General features: G+C 39.3%; 1 protein-coding gene and 1 long non-coding RNA gene across 17 annotated transcripts in view; one reads left to right on the forward strand and one right to left on the reverse strand.

Moving 5' to 3' along the window:
* The window catches only part of ARID1B (AT-rich interaction domain 1B), a 347,348-nt gene that overhangs the window by 299,848 nt on the left and 22,634 nt on the right, over nucleotides 1-24,866 (forward strand). For 9 of the 14 annotated variants that reach the window (XM_080998325.1, XM_080998332.1, XM_080998333.1 and 6 more), the window contains 4 exons: nucleotides 11,310-11,416; nucleotides 12,163-12,321; nucleotides 18,683-18,892; nucleotides 20,020-20,224. In XM_080998325.1, coding sequence (XP_080854451.1) covers nucleotides 11,310-11,416; nucleotides 12,163-12,321; nucleotides 18,683-18,892; nucleotides 20,020-20,224 — 681 coding nt within the window. The remainder of the gene's footprint in view (nucleotides 1-11,309; nucleotides 11,417-12,162; nucleotides 12,322-18,682; nucleotides 18,893-20,019; nucleotides 20,225-24,866) is intronic. The other 5 variants (XM_080998335.1, XM_080998326.1, XM_080998327.1 and 2 more) reach the window with 3 other exon arrangements.
* Nucleotides 3-18,676, reverse strand: LOC308473126. 3 transcript variants are annotated; one of them, XR_013983920.1, is made up of 4 exons: nucleotides 13,447-18,676; nucleotides 11,708-11,789; nucleotides 6,451-6,560; nucleotides 3-2,549 (listed from the first exon to the last, which is right to left on the reverse strand). It is a non-coding gene; the product is annotated as an uncharacterized lncRNA (long non-coding RNA). The 3 variants fall into 3 exon arrangements; XR_013983921.1 differs by having other exon boundaries at nucleotides 6,379-6,560; XR_013983922.1 differs by lacking the exon at nucleotides 3-2,549 and having other exon boundaries at nucleotides 6,256-6,560.

Raw genomic sequence — 24,866 nt, forward strand, 5'->3', positions numbered from 1 at the left:
GGAACGGCTGTTTTTTCCAAGGTAGACACCCTTAAGGCTGCTATTCCATATCCACTTACCTGGGAGTAAGCCCCATTGAACCCGGTGGGACTTACCTCTGAGTACATTAGATTGTACTGGATGGTGCAAAGGGTTTCTCCTGTGCAGCTGTTTCTGTGTTCCTTAAAACAGGAGTTTCCTGTTATTGTATCAAATCCTGCATATGTTACACCCTTAGGTGGTCTTCTATTTTCCCTTGAAAATGTGAACATGGTGTGTTTGAAAACTGACAGGTCTGAAAGAAGACTGTTTTGTTTAAAATGTAGTAAGTTTTCTGAGGCTGGTGCAGCTGTAATTAAGCAACATAACATATCATCTTAGGTTAGGAACCTGACCAACAAGTACCAAAAGTCACTCACTGTGTTTAGAATAAGGTATAACTCTCTGGAAGTCATAGTAATTATGTTCACTCACTGAAATAGACAAAAAAATGGACTTAACAAATAAAATTAACAAAGGGTCTTTTTCCATTTATATTTCTTTGCAGGAATACCATGCCAGGGATCTCTTTGTTCAAGTGCTCATTTGCATTTGATGGGGACTCAAACCGTTCTCCCTAGCAGTACATTATTTCTTTTCTCATTCCCATCCCCAACTATTACATTCATTAATATGTTGTAGTGTGCAATTGCATAGTAACTAGATTTCCTATAATTACATTTAAGTCATACTCCAAATAAGCCCACTGAAATCAATGGACTTTAGTTAGTCATTACTAACAAGACCATTGATTCCAGTGGGACTACTTAGGGTGTGACTTAGTACGATACAGCCATAGAGGGCAAGGCTATCCAACCATGTATTGCTGTGATAGATGGCAAAAAAGTATAATGTGTATGCAAGACAGAGAGAGTAATTGGGTTTAATTGCTGGATTGCAGATGACTCCTTAACATTATGTCATGATTATTGGAGAGAGGAACCACTGTTACTAACCTGCTTTCTGCAGCAACACCTTTAGATTTCTTTTTCTTTTTAAGGCAAATCTAGCAAGGGCTTCTTGTGCTTATCTGCTCAGGAAACCACTGCCAGCGAAATAAGAGTTCAGTTACCTTTTAAAACAAAACAAATCAGTTGCTGCTCCTGCTTCTTGCAACAGTTTTGGTTCCTCTCTCCTCTCCAGGAACCCAAGGTAAGGCTAGTGGGCAATCCTTTCCTGCTGCTGCTGCTGCTGCTGCTGCCTCTGCTTGGCTGCTGGAGGAAAGAAGCCTATAGTCTTCTCCTAAGTTTCAAAACAGACAGGGGAGCACTTGAATACAATCATTTCCTCATTAAAAGAATAATGTGAGAACCACTTGATTCTGTCTTTACTGTTTATAGTGATTCTTCCAAACTTTTATGAAGGTGTTACATGCTGGTAGATATTATTATCTCTCCCCCCTGCCTTCCCACCCCCATTCTATCTTGCAGATGATTTGCCTGTTGCTTAAGCAGCATGTTTATGTCGACTGTGAAATTAACTGCCTCGTAATAAAACTCAGAGGGTTTCCCCCACCCCACATACACGTATTGAAAACATGTACAGCTTCTATGATTCTGCTCCACAACGCAACCAGCCACCCAGCTCTCTTAAACATTTTAAAGTTTTTGATTGCCAAACATTGGTCCCGTTTAATTCTTTTTCTGACAGCTGAAAATGCACATTGTTGTCCTAGAGTCTCATTATACCTGTTTTTCTACTCTCTAGACAACAGTTTAGCAGAGGTATTCCCACATGTCTTATTTATAATGGTTTTGTGCTGTGTCTTCAGCAAGGGTAAGAATACAGATTGTTAATCAGGGAGTTTTTTTTAAAATATAAAATAAAATTGCTTCTCTTAGTGTTAGGCAGGAGGTTGTTTGTTTGCCCATGCAGCACACTTTTACTTCAGTTGAAAAGGAAAAAATCTATTGAACAGGCCATTAGATAATAGCTTGCTCCCCCCCTCCCCCAACCAGAGCTGTCCCAGGTAATACTGTATTTGGGTTATGTAGTAATGTATTTTGTCTGCCTGGATGAAATAAAATTACTTTTGAGCATTGAAACTGCACTATAAATCCTGGCTTGCTGTTTAGCAGCAGTAATTTTTTGCCCCTTTTACTCTGGCCCCCAGAGCTGGAAAAATAACCAACAACAAACAGATGGCAGAGTGCCCTGCCTAAGAAGATTTATGTATTGTAAAGGAATAACCAGTTTAAAGGAAGATTCACAGAGGGGTTTTTTTGTTCAGATAATTCAGCCATTTGTTATTTCATACGGTGGAAATCTGTTCAGTGCAAAAGCATTTATCCTAGCAGTCTTTTGTATGGAGTAGTCATAGTATTTTTATTGTGTTCTGCATTCCAAAATATTGAATTTTTAAAATAATTGAACCATGTATCAGAGCTTTCTTTATTTCTTTTTTATTTTTGGTTTATGCATTTTTGAGGTTTTCACTTCCATATTTATTAATCCATGGTGTGTCCTGTAAAAATATAGTACATGCACTGGTAGTAGTGCTTGTTGTGGTTTATTTGTTTCAGCCATTGACCCTAAAAAAGAACAGACAAACAATGGCTTTAACCAACAATCATAATCAAGATCATGCAAACAACCCAGAAAAATGTACTATGTACTTGTAGATCTAACTTGTTTCATGATTTTTTAGTAACTGCTGATGAAATCTATTACATGCATGTTCAAAGATGACACAAGCATATAGTAGATGTCTTCGTTTATCTCCTTCCTAAAAAATTACTGAAGTAAGCAAAAATGTATGTTGCAATAGCACTCATCCAGAATCACTGAGGGCATTTGAAATCTTAGCAGGGTCAAGGCTCAGATTGAACTTAGGCAGATCAATTAAACATTTTTTCCAAACCATGAGCACATTTTGATCACATATCAGGTTGTTGAATTGACTGTGGCCAATTGAGAAGGATCACTTTGCTCAAAAGTGTCCCTGAAGTGTAAACTTTGATTTAGCAGCTGGCAATTCTGTACCCTTGATATCATTTACAGAAAAGGCTTCCATCATTTTAGTTGTGGAGATGGGACAAGCAATCTTGGGGTACCAAATATTTAATGGGATAGAATTAATTGAATCTGTTCATATAAACTAAGCTTCAGAAGTCTAATTTCTGGCATATGTTTTACATTTAACCAGAAGTTAAGTAAATGTAAGTAGATTTATAAATAATGTGATGTGTAGGGGCCTATGATGTGTACTCCGCAAATTGTTCTACACAGTACAGCTAGCTTAAAGACACAAATTACAGCCACAAAACAACTTAACATACTCCACTGATCAGGAAGTGTTGAGAGGAGGATATTTCATCAGCTGTGAAAGCACAGCATCACAAAACATTACTGTTTTTTGTGCTCCAAGGAAATACACTAGCATCATTATAAGGACTGGTACAGGTGCACATAGTTTGAAAATATTTTACTGGTGAGCTATTTTACCTTAGCAAATCCATGACGGAGAAACAAGGGCAGATTCAGACAAGCAGGAGCCTCATGACAGCCATTTAAGAATGCCCTATATGGCAGCTGCCTGCTGGCTTTAATCATTTGGTGAAGCCCAGCATTACCATCCCGGCACTTCCCATATTTCCAAGCATATATAAGGATGCTAATGCTGGCTTCAGCCATGTGTCTGAAGGCACTAGATAACTGCCTTGGCATGTGGGTGCGGGCGACTTATATGATAAACTTTTATACCAGAGAGTAAGTTGTTGCTGGGCTACAGTTCACCTCATTCCTGCCCATTGACCATGATAACTAAGGCTGATGGGAGTCCAGCAGCATAGGGAGAGCCACAAGTTGCCCACCTCTTTTATTTAGTGCTGAAGTTTAGAAAGTGGGAGAAGAGGGAGATGTTAAGCTCAAGCTTCCCTAGATAGCATGATCGGCTGCCGGGAAGCCTCAGTCCCCCAGATCTTGAGTGAAATTATTCAGTGAAGAAGGTAGGCCACTCTATTCCTAATCTAAATTACTCTCTTTATTTATTATTACTTATGTACTACAATTGAATTTAGCAATGGAAGCAGTTTCCAGGATTCAACCATGGTGGTGCTTGGCTGTACTTTTAAGTGGTGACTCTATGAATTCTGTATGTCTGGTTTCATCTCCAGAAACTAACTTAAATATAAGTTTTGCCATCATTCATGTATATAATCAAGTCACTTTCCATCAAGAGCTGAGAAAATTGTTATCCCTATCTCCCTGTTCCTAAGCTTATTCATTCATTAAGGAGCTCAGGATGGTGTACAAGGTTCTCTCCCCTCCCTTTCTTCCCTTTTATTCACACAGCAATCCTGGGAGGTAACTAGGCTGAGAGATAGTGAAAGGCCCAAAGTCACCAAATACTGCATTTTGATGCACTTACACCCCCCCCCCACACACAACAGCTTCGATACAAATTGAGAATTGCTCATCAGGTAAAGAAATACCTGCCCTGCCTCAACCCAGTGGTGTGAACATTGAGCAGGCAACTGTGATACACATCAAAGTATGCTGACATGTACAGTAATGTGCAGATACAGCAAAAAAAGAACAATTTTGATCTGTTTTAAGCTACCAATGTGTGCACAACCTGAGTCAGACCAGTTCTAGTCCAGTATACCTCCCCCGCCCCTTGGGCTAATGGTCCTAACCACTATTAGCACACTAGCTCTCATGTGAATCCTGCTGCACATTATAGAAAGATTCAGCTACATGTAGAAACACAGTCCTCAGGATCATGGCCAAACCTGAAACCGGCATTTGTCCTATAACCACCCATGCCCATATGTACTATGAATGGGCACAGGAAAATGACCAGCATTTTCAGAGAGGTCCCTATTGCCCCAAATTGTAGCTCTGGTGCAGGAAACAGAAAAATCAAAAGATAATAGTTGCAGCTCTGCCAGTGGAATTTAAACAGTGCTACAGACACCGATTTAGATGACTGTCATTTCAGCCATCTCCCTGTTCCGTTAAGAAAACATGGCAGATACAGAAAACGTCTCTTAACTAGTGTAGAGCCACGATGCTCTGAAAGAAAACCTCCCTTGTGTAATAGACTTCAGTGAGCAAATAATTATTTAAATGGAATCAGTGTGACTATGAATATGACAACTGTTTCTTCAGTTATAATGCCAGGAGGAGGGGGTTTAGGAGAAAGCAGTGAAGGAATTTCTTCAAAAAGACAGATGAATAGAAGGCTCCCCCCCTTTTTGGTTAACAACGGTGGACATTAATTTCATTTTTGAATTTTAGTGAAAATGGTAGTACAGTGTGTAATATTACGAAGTGCGTGTGAATATACCTATAATGCAAGTAAGTTTTTTTGATCAATTTTTATTGCAGGCACAAAAAGTGTTACTCCATCTACTTTTTCTTTAAAATTATTATTATTATTATTTGCGCTTATGGTTTTCTTGCCGCTCAATCCAGTTGTGTCTCAACCAAAGCACATTTGCAGTTTCTGCAGCCATTTGCCTCAAACCAAAGCTCAGTGTACACTCGGGTATACAGTGCAGAAATCCTCAGTCTTTTACGGTGGTAGGCAATCCATGCACAGAGTCACATTTGGGCAAATGAAGCTGTTCCAGACACAGGGGAAAACTAGTGACTGCACGGAGATCCTTTGCTGTGAAAAGCTGGTTATTCTGGGCAGTCATGCAGTTTTGCATAATCTGTCTCCTACTGATTCAGACTTCAGAATCCATTTTTTAAAGATGGCCTTACATTGCAGAAATGTTTGGGGGGGTGGGATGTTTCTGGGCATATACTCTGATACGGAGCTCTGCTGCCAAGCTCATATCACTGGGCTTAAAGTGAGCCTTCGTGCAAGGACCAGATCTCAGGAGCTGAAATGATATATGCACAAAACTGTCCCATACAGCTCCATTCAATATGTGCCTGAACTGCAGCTCCTGCAAAGTTTTGGGTTAGGCTGTCCCTTTTAAAATAAAGGGCAGGTATGTGTGTAACGTTGTTAGATTCTGCTGCAGATACACATTTACTCTCCTCACAGCAACCTTGCTTTTTCTGTATGTTTTGGTCCTCAAGACCAAATGACACGAGCTGTTCCACCCACCAACCCCCCTTTTAAAACAAAGCAATGAGCACTCACCTCTTTCTTTCCTGCCTCAAAGCCAAATTCACCCTTTACTTTTTCTAGCAGATAGGGTGTGATTTTCCACGTTTCATTTAATACAACCCAAAACACCTTGGTACAGCATCACAGTTAAAATCAAAGGCCACAAACCGTCCGAACATTTTCTTAAAAAGGCTTAAGACCACATTGGGTCAGTGGCAGCTAAAGTACTGGGCTGCTTGGAACATAGGTTTATACAAAGTCTAGCATTGGGCAAATCTCTCAGCCAAACCTACCCCATCAGGTTGTTGAGACTTTAAACTCATTGCGTGGTAGTGCACCCATGGTTTGCACACAGATAGTTGTACCTTCAGTCTCCAGATGGAACGGTCCTGTTTAGGAGGACTAAAAGGGACTCCTTCCTCAGTCGGAGTGGACGGTGCTAGGCTGGTAGTCTGACTGCATCAGGCAACAGCATCTGGAGGAAGAAGGCGAAGTAAATGTAATCAAATATTTTTACTGGTTCTGGTGGATTGGACCCAGAATTGTTAAGTCCTGACCTGGGCTCTTCCTGAAGAATCTAAAATTCAGCCTAATGATTTGCTGTGGGCTGTTTTCCCAATGACTGATCACCATTGCCTCTCCTATAGGACAAGCATGGCATCTAGCCCAGGAATACAGATCCCTGACTGTAGGACAGTCTTATGATACTTGACTGCAGTTTAACTCACATGTGAGCTAAGTTTGGTGTGGTATATAGCTAGAACAGGACCTTGACCCACATTTTCTTTTTTAAATTATTCTGACTTTCAACTTCTTATAATAAAGCCTGGGGCTAGTTCTTGGAACCTATTCACTCTACATTGCAACTCTTTTTCAATCACACATTTCACTGTTATCTTCTTCTTTTTAATGTTTTATATATTTGTAGTTTGTGGGCAGGATCATTAGGGTCACTGGAGAAGAGAGTGTGTGTGCGCACGCACGTGCCTTAATTTGCTGGAATTGTGACAATAGTGTTCTTTCACTGTTTGAAAAGGGGTCAAAATAATACCCTCAGTTTGTCATTGGACTAGAAAGCAAAGGGATACCAGCCACAAATCCCTTGGAAGCATTCTTGTAAGTCTTTACAAAGCATTTCAACAAAGGATAAAGAAATACCTATGGATGCTACACAAAAGACTATAGTAGTACTTCTTTCTCAAGATGACATGGTAACTTAGATCCAGCTGTTGTTGTGAGCAATTAGTCCTGTGCAATGCACTGCAGATGTTGATGTTCAACTGGATTTGCATCTGAATCTGCACCAGTAACGCACATGGAAGGCTTCTTATACACCCTGTTGCTTGATTGGGGCAGCTCATAAGAAGTACGTGTCAAATGCTCTATAGCCCAGCCTGTTTCTCTGGATCATAATCAAATCACTCAAAATTTTATTTACAATTTTCAGATTTTATCACCCTTGCAAAACCTTTCTGCAGGCAGCTGAACAGGCCACCTGAAGATTTCACTGCTAGCACAAACTGCTGTTCTGCACATCATAACTACTCCAGCATCATTCAGAAAGCTTGCAATGGCATCACACAAACTTGCAGCTAGTGAATTGGCAACCAGATTCAGACTTGCCACTACTGCAGTTAAATTCAAGTAGGAAAAATTCTGGCCACAAGGAGAGTGGTCTTTTGCTTCTGCCCTATGTCCCACAGCTGTCTCCAGAGCAAATGGGTGAGGTCAGAAATGCAACTTGGATGGCCTTGTGCATTTAGTCACTCTTTGGTTGCTTCGTTATCATTTTACTTCCATTCATAAAAAACACTGGCTGTTTCTCAGTTATTGCATTGTTTGGAAATAGACATCTTGTTCCCATTTTTAAATATACAAGACTGAAACTACTTTTTTAAAGCCAAGTACTGTAGTAATTTCTGCATTGCAATATTTCAAATGCCTTGTTTGGCCTACAAACGCACCACAGCAACCTACAAATAAGCCTATGGCAGTTCAGAGATGAGTGTTGAGTATATAGTTAGCTGTAAACTCGTACGGCACATGGCTGGGTAGGTTTTTTGGCAGAGCCGTTCTCCCAACCTGCAGTGATGTGATGCTAAAGATATTAGCAAATTAGCACCATGAAGCTTGCCAGCTTATTCGCCAGAGTCTTGCTTGCTCTCTCACTGCTGTAATTAAAACTAATTATTTTCTAAAACATAGTAATACATGAATATGTGCAATAATCATTTTGTAGTGGGCAATCTGTGAAGTTTTTTTAAAGCTCCCCCCTTCCCCTTTGGCTTGTTCTCCCACATGTTGGCTGCTGAGTAAAACACTGCATTATCATTTTACAGAAAAGCAAAGCAGCCCAATAATAATCAGGCTAGATTTTTATTATTCTGCAATATCCATCATAATTTATTTAGCCTTTCCTTCTCCGTCTACTATTTTTAAACACATTTTGCATAGTTAACAAAAATGTGTTGAGCTTAGTTAGCTATATGTTCTGTACCAAATGTGGAGCTCCTTTTGCTCACATACATTTGTGACTGCATTGAGATCTGCAGGCTTCTTTTTATTTTGGAGGGTAATAACAGAAATGAAAGTTCAACTAATAATATTTACCTGTTATGTAGCAGAAAATAAAAATGTTCAAAAATGCTTATACTTTAAAATTTGGTTTTGCCACTTTATATTCCATGGAGATTGCAAATACTCTTAAGAATACTCTCTCTCTCTCTCTCTCTCTCTTACGGTGGCAACTGTATACATAGTACTCTGCAGATTTCTTAAGGGGGAAAGTGAAATGCCCCCAAGGCTTGTATTCTAGAATAGTAGGAAATACACCAAATTGGGGGAGACAGAGACAAGAAGAGGAAGGAAGGAAGGAATGCGAACAGCAAATTTAAAATATTACAATACAATCATTTATACGTGTCCAGTCAAAAGTGAGTCCCACTGAGTTCAGGGGAGCTTATTCCCAATTGAGTGTGTATAAGGTTAGGCTGTAATCTGAACCACACTGACCAAGGAGTAAGGACCATTGAACTCAACAGGACTTAGATCTGAGTTTGCAGTTGCCTTGCAGCAGTTTAAAGCAAAGGCCTCTTGGAAAAAGTGAGAGATGACACTATGCACATATTGGGCAGGGACTTTGATACATGGGGATAGCAAGGGGAAATGTGTGAAGTCAGAGAGTAAGAAACATTTGGGTAACTGACAATGGTAGAGTTGGAGGATATAATAATTGGTAATAGAGGACCAAAAGATTTAGGCAAGGTTTTGGAGAACTATAAAGGTAAGTCCATCCTGGATGAAGGAGGGTATGGGAAACCATGTACAGATTTGAGGAGGGGATCAAGCAATGGGAAAGGCAAATGATTTGTGTAGTGGCATTTTAGAGAGAAGTGAAAAGGCTGAGACATGACAGGAAATGCTGAAAGGGATGTTTCTTGAATCACATCATCAAGATGTTTTGCTCTCACTCAGACCTTTGGGATGTGGTAGGCTGAGGATTTAAGAAATTATTCCCCCCTCCCCAAATAATTTTACTGGTTTTCATGTAAATACAAGAACAACATAAAACTACAGTAACTTGTCCAGTGGTACATTCTTAGAAATTGTTGTTTTTAAAGGATTCATTCCACAGTGTGAGCTTGCACTGTTTGTTCACACAGTTTTATACCGTACAGAGAAAACACAATATACATAATTGATCTGAATGTTTCTTTTGACTTTCGGCTTTGAAACATGAAATTCAGGAAAAATGCGACAATAGCTCTATACTGCACTTTTCCCACCTTCAAAATAATGAGAAGAAAATGAACATTTCTTTGGCACACCTCTGGAAAGTGTCTGCATAAGTGTTATCTGAACGAGAATGATCAGCATTCAGCTATGTTCCCAGCTGACTTCTTTAAGAAGGAAAATACCTGAATACCCACATCGGCCACAGAACAGATCTACAGAATAATTTACAAGTTGAAGAATGTAGTTGAGTAGGTTGTAGGCTTGGGATTTGGCAACTAAGAGGCTCAGAGAAATATTATGTGATATTTTATAGTGTAATCATACAGATTTTATTGTGGTACTCAGATAACATACCACAAGGGCCAATTCAGACCTTAATTTATTAGTTGGAACAGCTGATGTGAGAATCATTCGCACTTCTGTTTTTCCACTAATGAAGTCATATATGAAACATTGCCACATGAATCTGACCCATAAAGGAGTTCTGTGGGCACAAGAGTTTGGGTCAGAACACAAATCCACCTGCAAGATCTGTTTATCAGTGATGGGGACATTAAGAGGGAAACAGAAGCAGGAGTATTGTGTTTGCCGTTCCCACTTATGAAGGTTGCCATATTTCAAAAAGTGAAAATTGGTTGAGCTTTTTTGGCAAATTGGTTGAGCTTTTTTAGACAAAAGCTGGGTTTTTTAAAATTCCAGTGTGCCCAGATTTTCCCAGATATTTTAACATATTTCTGAAAATTCCCCTGGACACTATTTTTGGCAGACAACTCCCAGTTATGTCCAGGAAATTCTGGACGTATGGCAGCCCTAAACTTATGAAGTAAACATCCAAATTGACCATAAGTCACCTGGTGCTTGTTCACATCTATGAAAGTACAAAGGAACCTGTTCCAGCACTGGTGACACTGAAAATGCTCTCATGAAAACCAAATCATCAGTTTCTCTTATACTGCCACTCTCCAGGTAGCTATAAATTCAGCCTTGGGCCTGGGTACTCTGGGGTGCTGTATTATTGCATAATAAGTATGCATTATATAGTGACTGCTAAAATGCTAGTAACCAAAGTAGCTCTTCATAATGAAACATTGTGCTTGAGAAAGTGACTTAAGAATCAAACATAGTTTGTTACTCCACAAATCCAAGAGGTGCCTAATGAAGTTGTCCGCAATTTTTCAGCATTACCATGGCAAGCATATATGGTTTGGATTATATTGCTGTCAGTTATTAAAGTGAGTCACTCAATAATTAGATATTAAAATTAGACCTTAAAACTGTGTTTCAGGTTTGCAGAGTGATTATGTGGGTGTACTAATTTGGAGACATTTTCTCCTATTGCACATATAGCACTTAACTTGTGAGATCTAAAGGACTTCTCAGCCTCTGTAAAAGATGGAGTATTGATATATTCTAGTTTCTTGCATCTTCAGTTTTTGACATACCGAGAAGTCAACCTTGATGCTAAATTGTACCTCCTGTTTTTGATTAGCCCCTATGGGTCTTGCAGATATGATGACTCCAGGCGAGTCCAAACTGCCCATCCCTCTCAAGCCAGATGGAAAAGAAGATGGGCCTCCTCAGTTTGAGAGCAAAAAGGTACTTCCCTCACCTGCATGCGATGTTGGTTTGGCGCAGCAGAACTCTGCTATTTTGTCCTTCATTCTCTGATTTGAGCTTGCCCTTTTCTGTTCTATCCCGCATGCTCTTTTCCATTCACATGCAATCTGGTTTTTTTATGTTGTTTTATTTTCTTCCCCTCATTGTGTGGATCTGAAAGTTACTAGTTCTTATGGCATTGTAACTCGCGGGGGCAAGGGAACATACGGAAAACCTTGTGGGGAAATTGAGCTACGCCACTGGGTGCGCGGGGTGGGGGATGGGTCTTACCTTGGTACTTGCAGCCATTTCCTCTATCTTTGGTTATAGCTTCCTGTTTTGGCCGTTTCAGCAGCAGCATACTTTTGCTTTCCTGCCTTATTTGATAAAAATAAGGTGAACAGCTTTATTTATTTTTTTCTCTTTATCTCATAAGGGGAAACCCATGCTTGATACTCCATTTAGCTTGAGGGAAGCATGGTGGCATAGCGACTTCAGCCAAGCATCCAGCAACCTTTCCAAATTATATAAATAATGTCGTTTTGATACTTTACGTATTATCTATCTATATATTTATTTATTTACATGTATATGTGTTTTCTGTGTGTGTCTCTGTGTGTTTCTCTCTATGTTTTATATAGTTAAAAAGAAAAAGAATGGTCAATCTGTTTAAACTGGATGTATTTTTTTCATTTTTAATAAAGTTTGCCCTGCCTTTGTCCTCTTTTTTTATTCCTCTACCACAGGATAGCTACATCTCTCAGGGTATTTCACAGCCCCCAACCCCAGGCAACCTGCCAGTCCCTTCCCCAATGTCCCCAAGTTCTGCTAGCATCTCCTCATTTCATGGAGATGAAAGTGATAGCATTGGCAGCCCAGGCTGGCCAAAGACTCCATCAAGCCCTGTAAGTGGCTCTGGCTTTTGTTTTGGTTTTTTTGTACTTATTATATTTTAATGCTTGCTTGTTTGTTTTATAGATTCTTTCCTTCATTATTTATCCACTAAAGGATTTTCTTTCTTTGTAATGACAGAGGAGGCTAAATTCTGTCCTAAGTTATGTTCCTGCAGCTCATTGTTCTAGTGACTCGGTTCTAGTGGGGAACAGAGCTTGCTTGGCTGAGGGCAAAATTTAGTCCAGTCCTTTTATATAAAAAGAAGATTAAATTTATGTATATCACAGAAGTTGGCTTTTCTTGTAATACAGCAGATGTTGTGAAGAAAACATATTTCTCATAATGCATCAGCTTACAGAGCATGCTAACTGTGTTGGTTAAGGACATTTTGTCTCAGTTACTGGGTCCAAACTCTTTGCAAAATTGTTTCCCCCCCCCAATTTGGGTGTTGAGTAGCATTACCATCTAAAAACAGGAATAAAACTCTCCTTTCTTGAGGAATTGGGTGATTTCTGAGTGTACATTATAGTTTGGAGCAATCATAATCTCCAAATACCCAAACCTGTTTGCTGTCATAAAAATATTATACCGGATAAAATTGTATTTATACATTACAGGAAAGTTACTTTTTCAAATTGACAGTATCCACTTGCACTTGAAAAACATATGTAGTCTTCAGACAGTATTTGTTCATTAAACACAAAATGATTTTGAATAGGATGACGCTGAAATAAAACAGCTAGCATATTTTGCAAATCTAAGCAGGGTCTGCTGTGGATTCAAATTGCATTGCAGGAGGCTGGACTAGATTCCCCTTGGGATCCCTTCCAGTTCTACAGTTCTTTAATTCAACTAAACAATTGTGCTAGTGGAAGCCAGCACAAGTCCTGCTAATGCAATGGGACTTCCACCCCATATTCTCCTCTTGTACCCCCATGCTCCCGACCCAAATTGGCTCTGGGAGGTTGGGAGACACACACACCCCAGAACAATGCAGGGGGGGGGGGAGAGGGGAATTTGTTCCATCTAGCAAGCCGAAGTGCTTTTGCTGACAGAACAATCATAATGTTGAATTCCTCCTAAAATCTTAACATGTTTTATTTAACCACTGCAATTTCGTTAGACAAATAAATAACTTATTTTAAATAAATTTTGGGGTTCTGACAGCATGAAGAATGGGGTGTTAATGTCATGAGTTGCAATGATCACTAAACATACTGAAGGGTCTTCAGTTAAATCCTAATTTTCACCAGGACACCGTAATGGAAAAGAAAATTCCAGAAGACAATAAGAGAAAATATTGTATAAAGAGTTTGGAGGGGGGAATGATCTCTAAGAAGATATTTTCTTTAAAAATATTTTATTAGTATGTGATTTCATCAGACAAATACTTGATCCAAACTTAGAAAAAGACATGCAGCTGACTCCCAAAACAGCAGCACCAGGTCTAGTTCCCACCTCCATGCTGTCTAATACAAGGACATACCAATTCCCCGATTTTCTAGTCTTTTGCATTTCCCCGTACCACTCCATATCACTAGTGGCCATTGGCAGAGAGACACTGAATATGATGATATTAAGGCACATGTACTAGTGGGAAGCTGCCAGCCCATGAACCAGATGAGAACTGAGGGGCTTCCTCAACCAAACCACACACACAGGTTTGAAAATAACCTTCCATTGGAGCCACAGGAAGGCTATTCTCAAGCCTAATTGCGCACCAGAAGGAACACACTACAGCTCCGCTTCCAAAACTCACCACCTTCACCCTGTCCTGCTGCAATTAGACTTGAAAATAACCTGCTGCTGCTGCCAAACGATGGCTGTGTTCAGTCTCCATCAACCCAACTGCAATCTCCCTTAAAATCACTCTCGCTGGCAATCAGGCATGTAAAAACTAGAATTCCCCTTTCAAGCCTAATTGCTTTGAGCTGGGGTGGGTGTGATATATGGTATACATTTGGGTCCCACTGTGACCCTCACCCACTTTTGTTTTGACGCCACTCGTGACTTCCAGAAGGTTGTCTATGGGATAACATACCCTTGGGCTGAAAAAGGTGCCCCATCTTTGTATTAGACATTATGGAAAAGGTCAGAGTTTTGATATACATACAGCTGCTGCTTTTAATGACAGCCATGTGTTTATCTGGTTTGGTTCGTGAAGATTAAAACAATCCGGTGTCCCAAAAATGAAAAACAATATTTCCAGGCAAATTGTTTCTCTAAGAGTAGATTGCTAAGCTTTTATCAATGGGCAAAATGAATACCAGCACAAAAGTCACATGCAAAAAGAAAAAGAAAGGTAACTAATATTTTAAATAAGTGCATTATGTTCTAGAGGGTTTTTGGAGATATGTGCTCATAGCCCTTAGTGTGAAAGCATCAACAAAAGTAGAGAGGAACTAGGGAAAGAGGGCAATGACTTTGAGTCTCAGAAGGCATATGGTGGTGTGTGTTCCCTCTAATGTCAAAACTGGCCATGCCTGAATGCTTATCTAAATGGACAACTCTACAAAGAGGAAATTTATTGTATTTTCTTGAGTATTTTACTTTTTCTTAAATGGGCACAGAGAGGCATTCAGTGCATAGACAGTCTTTTTAAATATTTCTGGAAATGCAGAACATCTCTACGGTAGAAAATATGTATTCATGAGTTCTGTAAGCTGTTATTCATCCCCAGGGGAGCCTGTTAGAAATGCATGTTTTGTTGCCGCATAAATTAAAGAGAACCATTTCAGATTTTGGGGGGGATAGAGAAGGTGGGAGTAATTACCTTTCTGTTTTCAGTTTAGAGTAAACACTCACTTCAGATATAGTTCTTAGAATTTATTGTAAAACTTTCTACGAAGACATATCTATGATTTGATTGAGTTTAAAAGTTATAAGGAACCAGAAAAGAAACAACTTGGGTTAGGTATATAGTCTTCCTTTTACCATAATCCTTTGATTTCAGTGAAAATTATTTCAAAGAAGCAAATTTCAGATCAGGGTGCTAAATTATATAGATATATTTGGGCTACCAAATTATCTGGTTAGCAGATTTTACTAACCTTATCAATTATCAAATCTGGGTGTTCAGGATAGCAGCTTTGTATTCTTTATATCAATTGGCTGGAAGATACCAAAAACCATATCCAACATCTGGTCAGATTCTTCACATATTTCTAGCAGAGAGTGAGTTCTAGAGCTGGCATGCTTTTCAGGAAAATATGAAGACACTGGGTTGAGTAATTATCTACTGAGAGAATTTCAGACTGGGTATCTTCAATTCTTCTGTTAATAGGATCAGTATATGTTTACTCTGTGTACATAAATAGAATAGCAATAAATGGCATATTTGAGAGAATATGTGTGTGAGCACACAAATTCGGAACTCTTAAATTCTTCACTGTGGGTATCATCAGTATACAAAGCCAAGTATCTGTAGTACCCCAAAGGCATACCGAGAAGGGCTGCTGGTCAGTGACACATGATTTGCATGCAAAAGGTCTCATCCCTAGTGTTTCCAGGTAGAAGTGGGAAAGACTCCCACCTGAGAACTTCTAGTCAGTGTTGACAATGCTAAGCTAGACCTGGTCTTAGTATAAGATATCTTCCTATATTTGAAGAGATACACATTGCTTCCCTCCAGGGGCCCCTGCCGTATGCAGCCTTTCTGTGTACACAGATTCTGCCTCGCACAATGAGAGTCATTTTCCTCATTAATATATAACTTAGAGTGTAAGATAGCCAGCAATCACCAAGGAATGTTAACAATACCCCATGTGTTCAATTAATGTCCAGATATACAGAGATACGTTAGTAAATGTGGACAACACTATAATAGTTATAATAAACAATCACTAGTTTAGCTACCATTCTGGAAATTGACCAGATAGTATATGGATTTTGGACATTCACAATAACATATACAAATTACAGGATGGTGAATGCTCCCCCAGTGAAGGCTATGCAGTCTTCAGAATTTTTCAGACACTCAAAAATACATCAGTGATGGTGCACTGAACTTTGCTGTAGTTCACCTGTGACTATTTGTTGCTAGATGCACATGCTTGCAGAGGTGTGTTGCATGAACACATGGGAAAAATCGTTCACTACAATGTAACTGTTGAGAACAGGCAGGTTTGGGATAATAAATGCACAACTACTGTCCACGTACATCAGCATACTTTTCCAGTCACAAATGTTCTAAATACTGGATAACACACACCTGATACAGAAATTATATTATTTACTCATCTTGTTTCAGAAGGCTTTCATCAAGCAATACTTTTGGTTAACTTAATACCAGCACAATGACTTTACTTACCCTGCTGTACATCAACAAAACCATTTGAGGCTACATTCATTATTTTTTCACTATTTACTCCAGCTTTGATTTTTGCACTGACTTCAGTTCATAGTTTATCGATTTTACAATGCAATAAATATTAGAATTGTGAAGTATAAAACTTTACTTGAAGGAAGTATGTTCTATAGGCAGAATCTGGCCATACAGAGCTTCTGTAATCTGTGCTTGACCAAGCAGTTGCATGTGCAAAATGTGAAATTTTTAATGTTTTTAGCTGTGGGGTGCAGACAGCAGAAATCAAGCCCTCTGTGGAAAGATTTTTTCCTTATTCTTCTGAAGTAAATATTTCATTTTAGAGGAAAATTGCACCCACTTCACTGAGCTTGACAGCCTGAAAGCTCCTGCAGTGAGAAGCCCTTCTTTCCTTCTGTAAATAGTAATGTTTTCAGATTATGTTGTCACTTTGTGGCCTGTTGCCATCTCTTTGAAAAGTGACTTTTCTTTATGTAGACAGTACAAGTGCCCAGCAAAGAAAAGACGGTAAACTACTTCCCCTTTTTTGATGATATAGCTTTATAAGAAGAAGTATTTCACTGTGTAAAATTGAAAAACCTTTGTTTGGCCATTAAGTCTGAATGTTTCTTGTAATAGGCAATTGGAATGGCAGCTGAGTGAAAAATTATTAAGGGTTATATTATTAAGGGATAACATGTGCTGCAAGTATTGAGCATGTGGAATCACAAGTAAGAAAATATAAAAATTAATTAACAATAGTAATGTTGGCTGCAATAATTAGTTGTTCGGGGACAATAAATCATTTCTTTGTTTGCTTCCCTGCATTCCAAATATATTGACGTATCCAAAATGATATTGTGAATATATGTGAAATATCTATAGCCCTTTTTGCCTTTTTAAAAATTCACTAAAATAGCTTACTATGCAATTGTTTTTAAGGGCAAAGTTGATAAAGAATTAATATCCTCCTAAATTAAGCAGTAGGAAAGGCAATAAGATGTGCCACATTCTCCAGTTGCAACCCTCCATTTCCATCTAGTAAACCCCAATTTAACCTAAGTAATTAATAAGTGTCCCTTTGGTAAATATGCTAAAAGCAAATTGATACTGTCCTTTATTTCAGAATGTGACCAACAACTTTACATAAGAAGCATCACTGTGAATAAATGAGAATTTTGTATATAAAGCAAAAAAGTTTTATAGAGCCAAGGAGATTTGGTTAATTAAAACAATGGTCTCCATCCCAAGCAGGGAAGTCAGTGAAACAAGATGAGACCTTGGCAACTGCCCCAACATCAAGCAACTATTGCTATAATCATTTTAAAGAGTTTTTGCCCCTTCAAGTTCACATGCAGGTGGTACAAAGGGATGTAGGGGAAGAAATGATATGTCATGTTTGAATGACTCGAGACAGTTAGAGTTTCATAAACAACACAGAATTAGAATTGAGCTCAGAAGACCATAGGAAGACCCTAGAAAACTGATAAAAGGTACTTTTGACATCTCATGCACTGCAATTGAGTGAGAACATTTTTAATAACCGTGTTGACTTACTTTTACCAACTTTTTAGCCAGATATAGCAAGAAACCAGATTTGGCAAAATTGATTTGACCTGTTCCATTCTACGATTATTTCTTTAGAAGTGTAGGTTCCCCACCCTTAGCTCTTCACTCTCATATCTGGTGGCATTCATTTTAAGGTGAATTTCCAAGCAATCTTTTTTGTTTTCCTCCTATATCTTATAGCTTAATGAAGCTACGTTATGAATGACTTGAGGCATCATCAGAAACTTGCCTTCTGAGATCCAAAGTTCATGTATAAGGGCAAAACATAGAAAATCATAAAAGGGGGAGTTTGGGCCCTTTGTTTTACAAAATCAGATGAGCAAACTGCAGCATGTGGACAGAATGCATTGTTTGTGCCTGAACTAGTAGCCTTCATTCCTGCCTGTTGTGTGATAGCTTTAGTTTAACATCCTCTCTTTGTCACCATTGTGAGTTTCTTACTATCTTTTCCCTTCTTGCCCCCTACCCCAATGCTTTTTTAAAAAATGCTTTTGCTTTAGAAATCAAATTCGTCTACCACAACTGGAGAGAAGATCACAAAAATGTATGAGCTGGGAAACGAACCAGAGCGCAGAATGTGGGTGGATCGGTATCTCAACTTCATGGAAGAGAGGGGAACGCCTGTGGCCAGTCTACCTGCTGTAGGCAAGAAGCCACTAGATCTTTTCAGGCTGTATGTCTGTGTTAAGGAGATTGGAGGTTTAGCACAGGTAAGAAATTCTTATGTCTTAGTGTTCGTTGGCATCCTTCTGTCTGGAGAGACAATGGAGTGCACCTCTGGGGGTGAAGTCAGACTGCTGTGTTAATAGCACCCAAGTCTAAGAACCGGGGATATTCTGGATTTATTAAGCATATGTGCGTAAGTATTTTCTTGGCTAGCATATAGATATTAGAAACTATAAATAATAATTATGTCTTTCCACTACAGCAATAGAGAATACATCTCAGTATACCATTTCTGTGAAAAATGCACAAGTGTCTGTTTTGTCATATGCACCTGTGTTTCAGAGCTGGTATACGCATTATTGGAATTTAGTTTGCAAGAATTCACATGGTATACACTTCTTTCTCATCACAAGCACAGAAAAAAGTCATTGTACAGCTCTAAGACTTACAGGCTTTGATATCGTACGGCATAAAGCAAGATTCATTCTAGTCGGCCACCATATGTAAGGCTTTCAATAAAGAAACTCACTGAATCACCTTAGTATGTTCAAAATTGGTTATAATTCATTTTGAATCTTGTTTGACTGTATATCTTGTTCTGCAAAGAAACCACTGATCTCCATCACAAGAAGCCCTAGCATTACAGCACCTGAATTAGGAATTACTAGCTAAATGATCCTTCAACTAGAGGCTATTTTGGAAGAGACACGGCCTTCATTTTAATTTTTTATATCAATGTCAAAGCACTTCAGCAGTGAAAAAAAGGCCTTATTATTGCCATTTTAAATTAGTTTTTAGAAACTGTTGTTTATAATTGGAGTCTGCAAGCTTGTTTGAGTGCCAGAATGAATAAGTATATATTAGGTGGAAGATAGATTGGCTAACTGCACATTACAAGCCCCAGCCCTCCCCAAAGTGTAAAGAGTAGAGAAGGGATGCCTGGCAGAAGATACTGTGTTTTGTATAGCTATCAACAGGTTCTTTAATGGTTTTATAAGTGTAAATGCTGTTTGTGTGTTACAAATGAGTGTGGGAGTAATGAGCATTAGTTAAAAGAGGCAAATAAAACAAACAAACCAAGGCATTAAGTGCTGTGTTTTTTAAAATGTCTCCTGGCTTTCATCAGTCCACTTGGTTGCAATCCACTGATTCTGCTATTTATTTATGCTAGGTTAATAAAAATAAGAAGTGGCGTGAGCTGGCAACCAACCTAAATGTTGGCACTTCAAGCAGCGCAGCCAGCTCCCTGAAAAAACAATATATCCAGTACCTGTTTGCCTTTGAATGCAAGATTGAACGAGGGGAGGAGCCCCCTCCAGAAGTCTTCAGCACGGGAGATACCAAGAAACAACCTAAGATCCAGCCGCCATCTCCTGGTAAGCAGAAGAACTGCAGGATATTGGTCATTTTTTCTTAAAACGTAAAGGAGACATAGTTACTTTTTGCTCTAGACCTCCAGAGCCTCTGTTTGATTGGGGTATTCCTATTGAATTTATCAAGCCCCTCAGTTAATCTTTAGCAACCTATATAACCTATATGCTTTCATATTGACATTTGCAAAAATATGTTGTGTGTTCACCTACACGTCATCATTTGTATAGAACATGGTGACATTTCTGGTGGTGATAGGCAACAGAGATTGCACTTTAGAGGAGGGGAAGACCCTGGAACAAAAAAGTACAGTAGGTTGAAGTTTGAGAGAGAAAGTGAATGAGAGCTGGCAGAAAAGAAGAAGAAGGAATAGAGGGCTGAGGGAAGGAGGAATAATGGTTGCTTCAAGAATGAATATGTCAGAACAATGAGGAAAGGTTATTGAGGGAGATGAGTTGAAAGACAGGGAGGAATCAGGAATGGGAGCAGTTAGTGGATGCAGAAGGAAGTGAGAGGGTTGTGATGGTAGAGATCACATGGGCAAGGAACAAAGAAACCAAGAGCACAGGTGGGTGGGAGAGGCATCAGCCCTTCCGTCTTTTCTTTGAAGACTAGTGCTAGCTTCTGTTTGGTGCTGTAGAAGTTGTTTGCTAATGTCTCAGAACATATTATTTACAGTTACAAGAAATGCAGAGGCCAGGTTTAGCAACAAATAGCTTGACACAGGAACTCGGTTTTTTTCAGATGATAGTATTAAAAACAACAGCCCATATGACCAGTGGCTCTTATCTACTCATTCTCTAGTATTATTTATATGTGGGGTGTGTGTCAGGAGTTCAGCCTACACTCGAGTAGGACGCTGGCAGAGACACATGCCCGGCTGTCATGTTCCCTCCCTCCTGGTCGATTGTTCGGGAGCTTCATAAGCTTTCTTCAGCCCGAACATCACAGCGACCGATGCCAACCAACACCGGCATACTTAGGGATCTGCAGAGTTTGCGAATCATGCATGACAGACCTCAGCAACTCAGCATTTGGCTAATCTACTTTATTTACATATAAACACACACGGAGCACTGCAACATGGCTCCCTCTCTCTCTAGCATCAGACAGCAAAGACACAAAGGACAATAGTCCCACTTCACGGAACACAGTAACACAAACATCCTGTCTTCGTCACTTCTCACTCTGTGGAGTTAAAACATACCATGTCATGTGAAAGACAAAAATCCTGTGACTGCAATCATGGAGCAGGAATTCTAACAGTGTGTGTGTGTGTGTGTGTGTGTGTGTGTGTGTGTGTGTACACACCTGGCACAATTCCCTTTCGTAGTCTGTTTAGAACTAAGAGGTCAGTTTCTACACAAGAGAAACTGGACACAAATCTGACAACAAAAATCTCAACATTCAGAAACCAGTAGGAGAACATTTCATTTCCCCATGTCACTACACTGCTGACCTCTCAGCATCGTCAAAGTTCTCATCCTTCAACAAAAAAGACTTAAAGCAGAGGCTCCAGTGTGAAATTGCTGGACCAAAATGTTATCAGTAAAGTAGATTCTATTCAATTTGGGTTTAATCAGTATTCTGGATTTCTTTTCCACTACAGTTGTTAAATTACAGTAAAAAGATAGTATTATCACAGTGGCTGCTGTTATGAATGGGGTATACTGTTCTTATCATATATACATCTGGGCTCTGTATAGGAATGTCACAGACCTACTGCAACCCCTTATATTACATGACCACTGCTTTAAAAAACAATTTTTCCTCTGTGCCCATGCATGTGTGTTTGCATGTATGTGTGTCTGCCAACTGAGGGTAACATTTTATTCATTTATTGAAGTGGGCTCAAGCCCATAAGAGCATATGCCATAATAAAACTTAGCCTTAAGTGTCCTAAGATTTTTTGTTCTAGTGTTGTTTATTCTTTTCCTAAATTAATTAAATCACTGGCAACAAATTAACATATTTTGAACTAGAGCAATTTTGCCTTTTTTGGTGTGGGATCATATATCCATTCATAAATACCTTCAAATATACCTTCTTGTGCATTTTTAATGTGGTGCGCATTATGATAGGAAAATTCATTTCCAGCTATGACGAGAAGTATTATTTTTCCTTCACAAAAACTAGGAAATTTTCATAGCAATTTAGTGTCCTTTTATTGCAACATATAAACCCTCTAGAAAGACAGAGAACCAAAGTAAAAAGATACAGTTGCATGCCATCCCTATCTCCAAGTGGTGAGATCCCAGGCGCCTACCCAGGGCGGAAATGAGGCACAGCGAGACTGTGGTGTCTCAATGATATATGGCTTATGTACATATATACAACCTGAGCCTACAATGGAGGGGTTCACAGCATCACCACACCAACAACAGTATTGTGTCTCCAATTGCCACAACCTTGGATTCAAGGAGAAATCAGCCATGGCTTTCTCTCTGCCTTTTAACCCTCCAGCTTTTCCCTCTTAGTCACATCACAGCAAACTGCCCTCAGACTTTTTGCTTCTCACTATCTAAAAGGTAAAGGAGGGACCCCATCCATTTGCTGACTGGCACAGAGCCCCCTTTCCTCTGTTCTCTTTAGGGCTTATCACATTTCCTTTGTTCCAGTGGCCCATCAACCATGTGATTGCCTCAACACAGGAAGCTACCCTTGCTTATATTTTAACATTTCTTGTGTCCAGGGGTTAGAATGGGTCTGACACCCACAAACTTACAACAAGAAGAATTAGTGTTGGATTCCCCACCCCACCCCCATGCAAATGAACCTCTCTTTACCTCTTATCACCACTCCTCTACACCTTTACTGGCATGAAACTGACAGATTTCATGTACAAAATATATCATCAACAGCATTGTACTTAGTTCAAAGAACTTGTCTTTGGTCAAAATGGAAACTTCTTCCCACACTCCCCGAAAACCCCCAGAGCTTAGGGACTTGAAAAGGAAGGTGTGTTTTGTTTACTGTGGGAGAGGGAAATGTAAAACAGGTCTACCCCAAGAAAGACTCTTCTAGATGAAAGAACTTTAGCACATGAAATCCTGCTGAGGTATAGATTCTGCAAAATGCATAAGGACTGGTCTCCTAATTGCCAGCATTTGTTCTTTTCAAACAGTTTATGAACCCATTGGCACTGTAAACCACACAAAAGAACTCGTGTTGCAAGTTGGGCTAGATAAACTTGCTATGGCTTCAGAACAGAATAAGATACTACTAAAAACAGGAAACAGTCATGTCGGTGTTTCTGCTTTCACTCCTTTGAACTACATTTTACTAGTACAAAGTCAATTACCAAACAGATTTCTCATCAGCATCTGCTGAAAGCAGGAAAGGGGATTTATATATGAGACTAAATTATGCTTTCCAATTTCCTCCTAGCCACTTCACTGGCTGTATTTAGGATATAATTAAATTTTACTTTACATACAGTACTAGTGTTTGAAATGTCTCACTTTTGATACTGGTTTGCACTGTGTTTTGAATCTTCTCTCCCCCCCCCCCACCCCTGTCCCACTGAAAGTGGTTTTGGGGTTTAACTTAAGCCAAATAATAGTGTCTTACAATGTACATTGTATGTTTCATTATTACCTGTTCAGTATTTAGGAGTGAAATGCCAGCACACTATTTTACAGCTGTCCTGGGCTCTTTGAAAAAGGATGCTAATATTTCAACTTGAAAATTAGAAAGGTGTTCTAAATATGCATGCTAGCTTTCATATGTTTCATTATATTAAGAATATGGACAAATGAGTCTTTGCCATGAGCGTGGCAATAAATTATTTTTAAAAATAATTAGATTTATTTATTTTTCATTACAATATTGAGTACATCACATCATATACAGTGGACACTCGGGTTGTTAACGTGATCCGTGGGGGATGCATGTTCGCAACCCACAGCTTTCGCAACCACAGAGGTCGTCTGCGCATGCGCGGGTTGCGATTCAGCACTTCTACGCATTCGCAAAGCGTGATTTAGAGCTTCTGCGCATACACAACCCCCAGAAGTAACCCATTCCGGTACTTCCGGGTTTCGGCGGGTCCATAACCCAAAAAAACGCAACCTGAAGTGTCTGTAACCCAAGGTATGACTGTATTCCCATTTTAAATGGAAATAAATTCTGATATATTTGCAGCAAACAGGTGAGGGAGTAGAACTGTGCTTATAATTTAAAATGTAGAATGTTATCCTGAATATGTGTGCCAAATATCATTGTAGTATCTCAGGAGTAAAGGCACGTCCTTCTCCCTCAAAAAAAAAGAAAAAAGGATGATATCACGCCACCCACAGCAAATGCAACCCTGTATACATAGTACTTTCATACACATTGCATGTTTGTGCATGCTTTACAAGTGTTTATTCTGCCACTTGACGTAGAAGAAGTTTCTAGCCAATGTTTTCTGGGTTGTTTTTTTCTCCCTATGGCTTTTATATTGTTCACCAATTCGTCAGGAGGAATTGGATTGCTACACTTAGAGAGCAAGACAGAGAATCTTATTCAGTGGAGTGCAGACTTTCTCATATATCAGCCAAGATGCCCTCATTTTAAGGCTCTGATCCTTACAATCCTAACTTGTTTGAAAGTGGTGTGTAGTGCTGTGTTAGAATATGTCTGACCCAATCATTACCATCTGAATGC

The sequence above is a fragment of the Podarcis pityusensis genome (assembly GCF_964106645.2).
Source record: "Podarcis pityusensis genome assembly, chromosome: 3".
Classification (NCBI taxonomy): Eukaryota; Metazoa; Chordata; class Lepidosauria; order Squamata; family Lacertidae; genus Podarcis; species Podarcis pityusensis.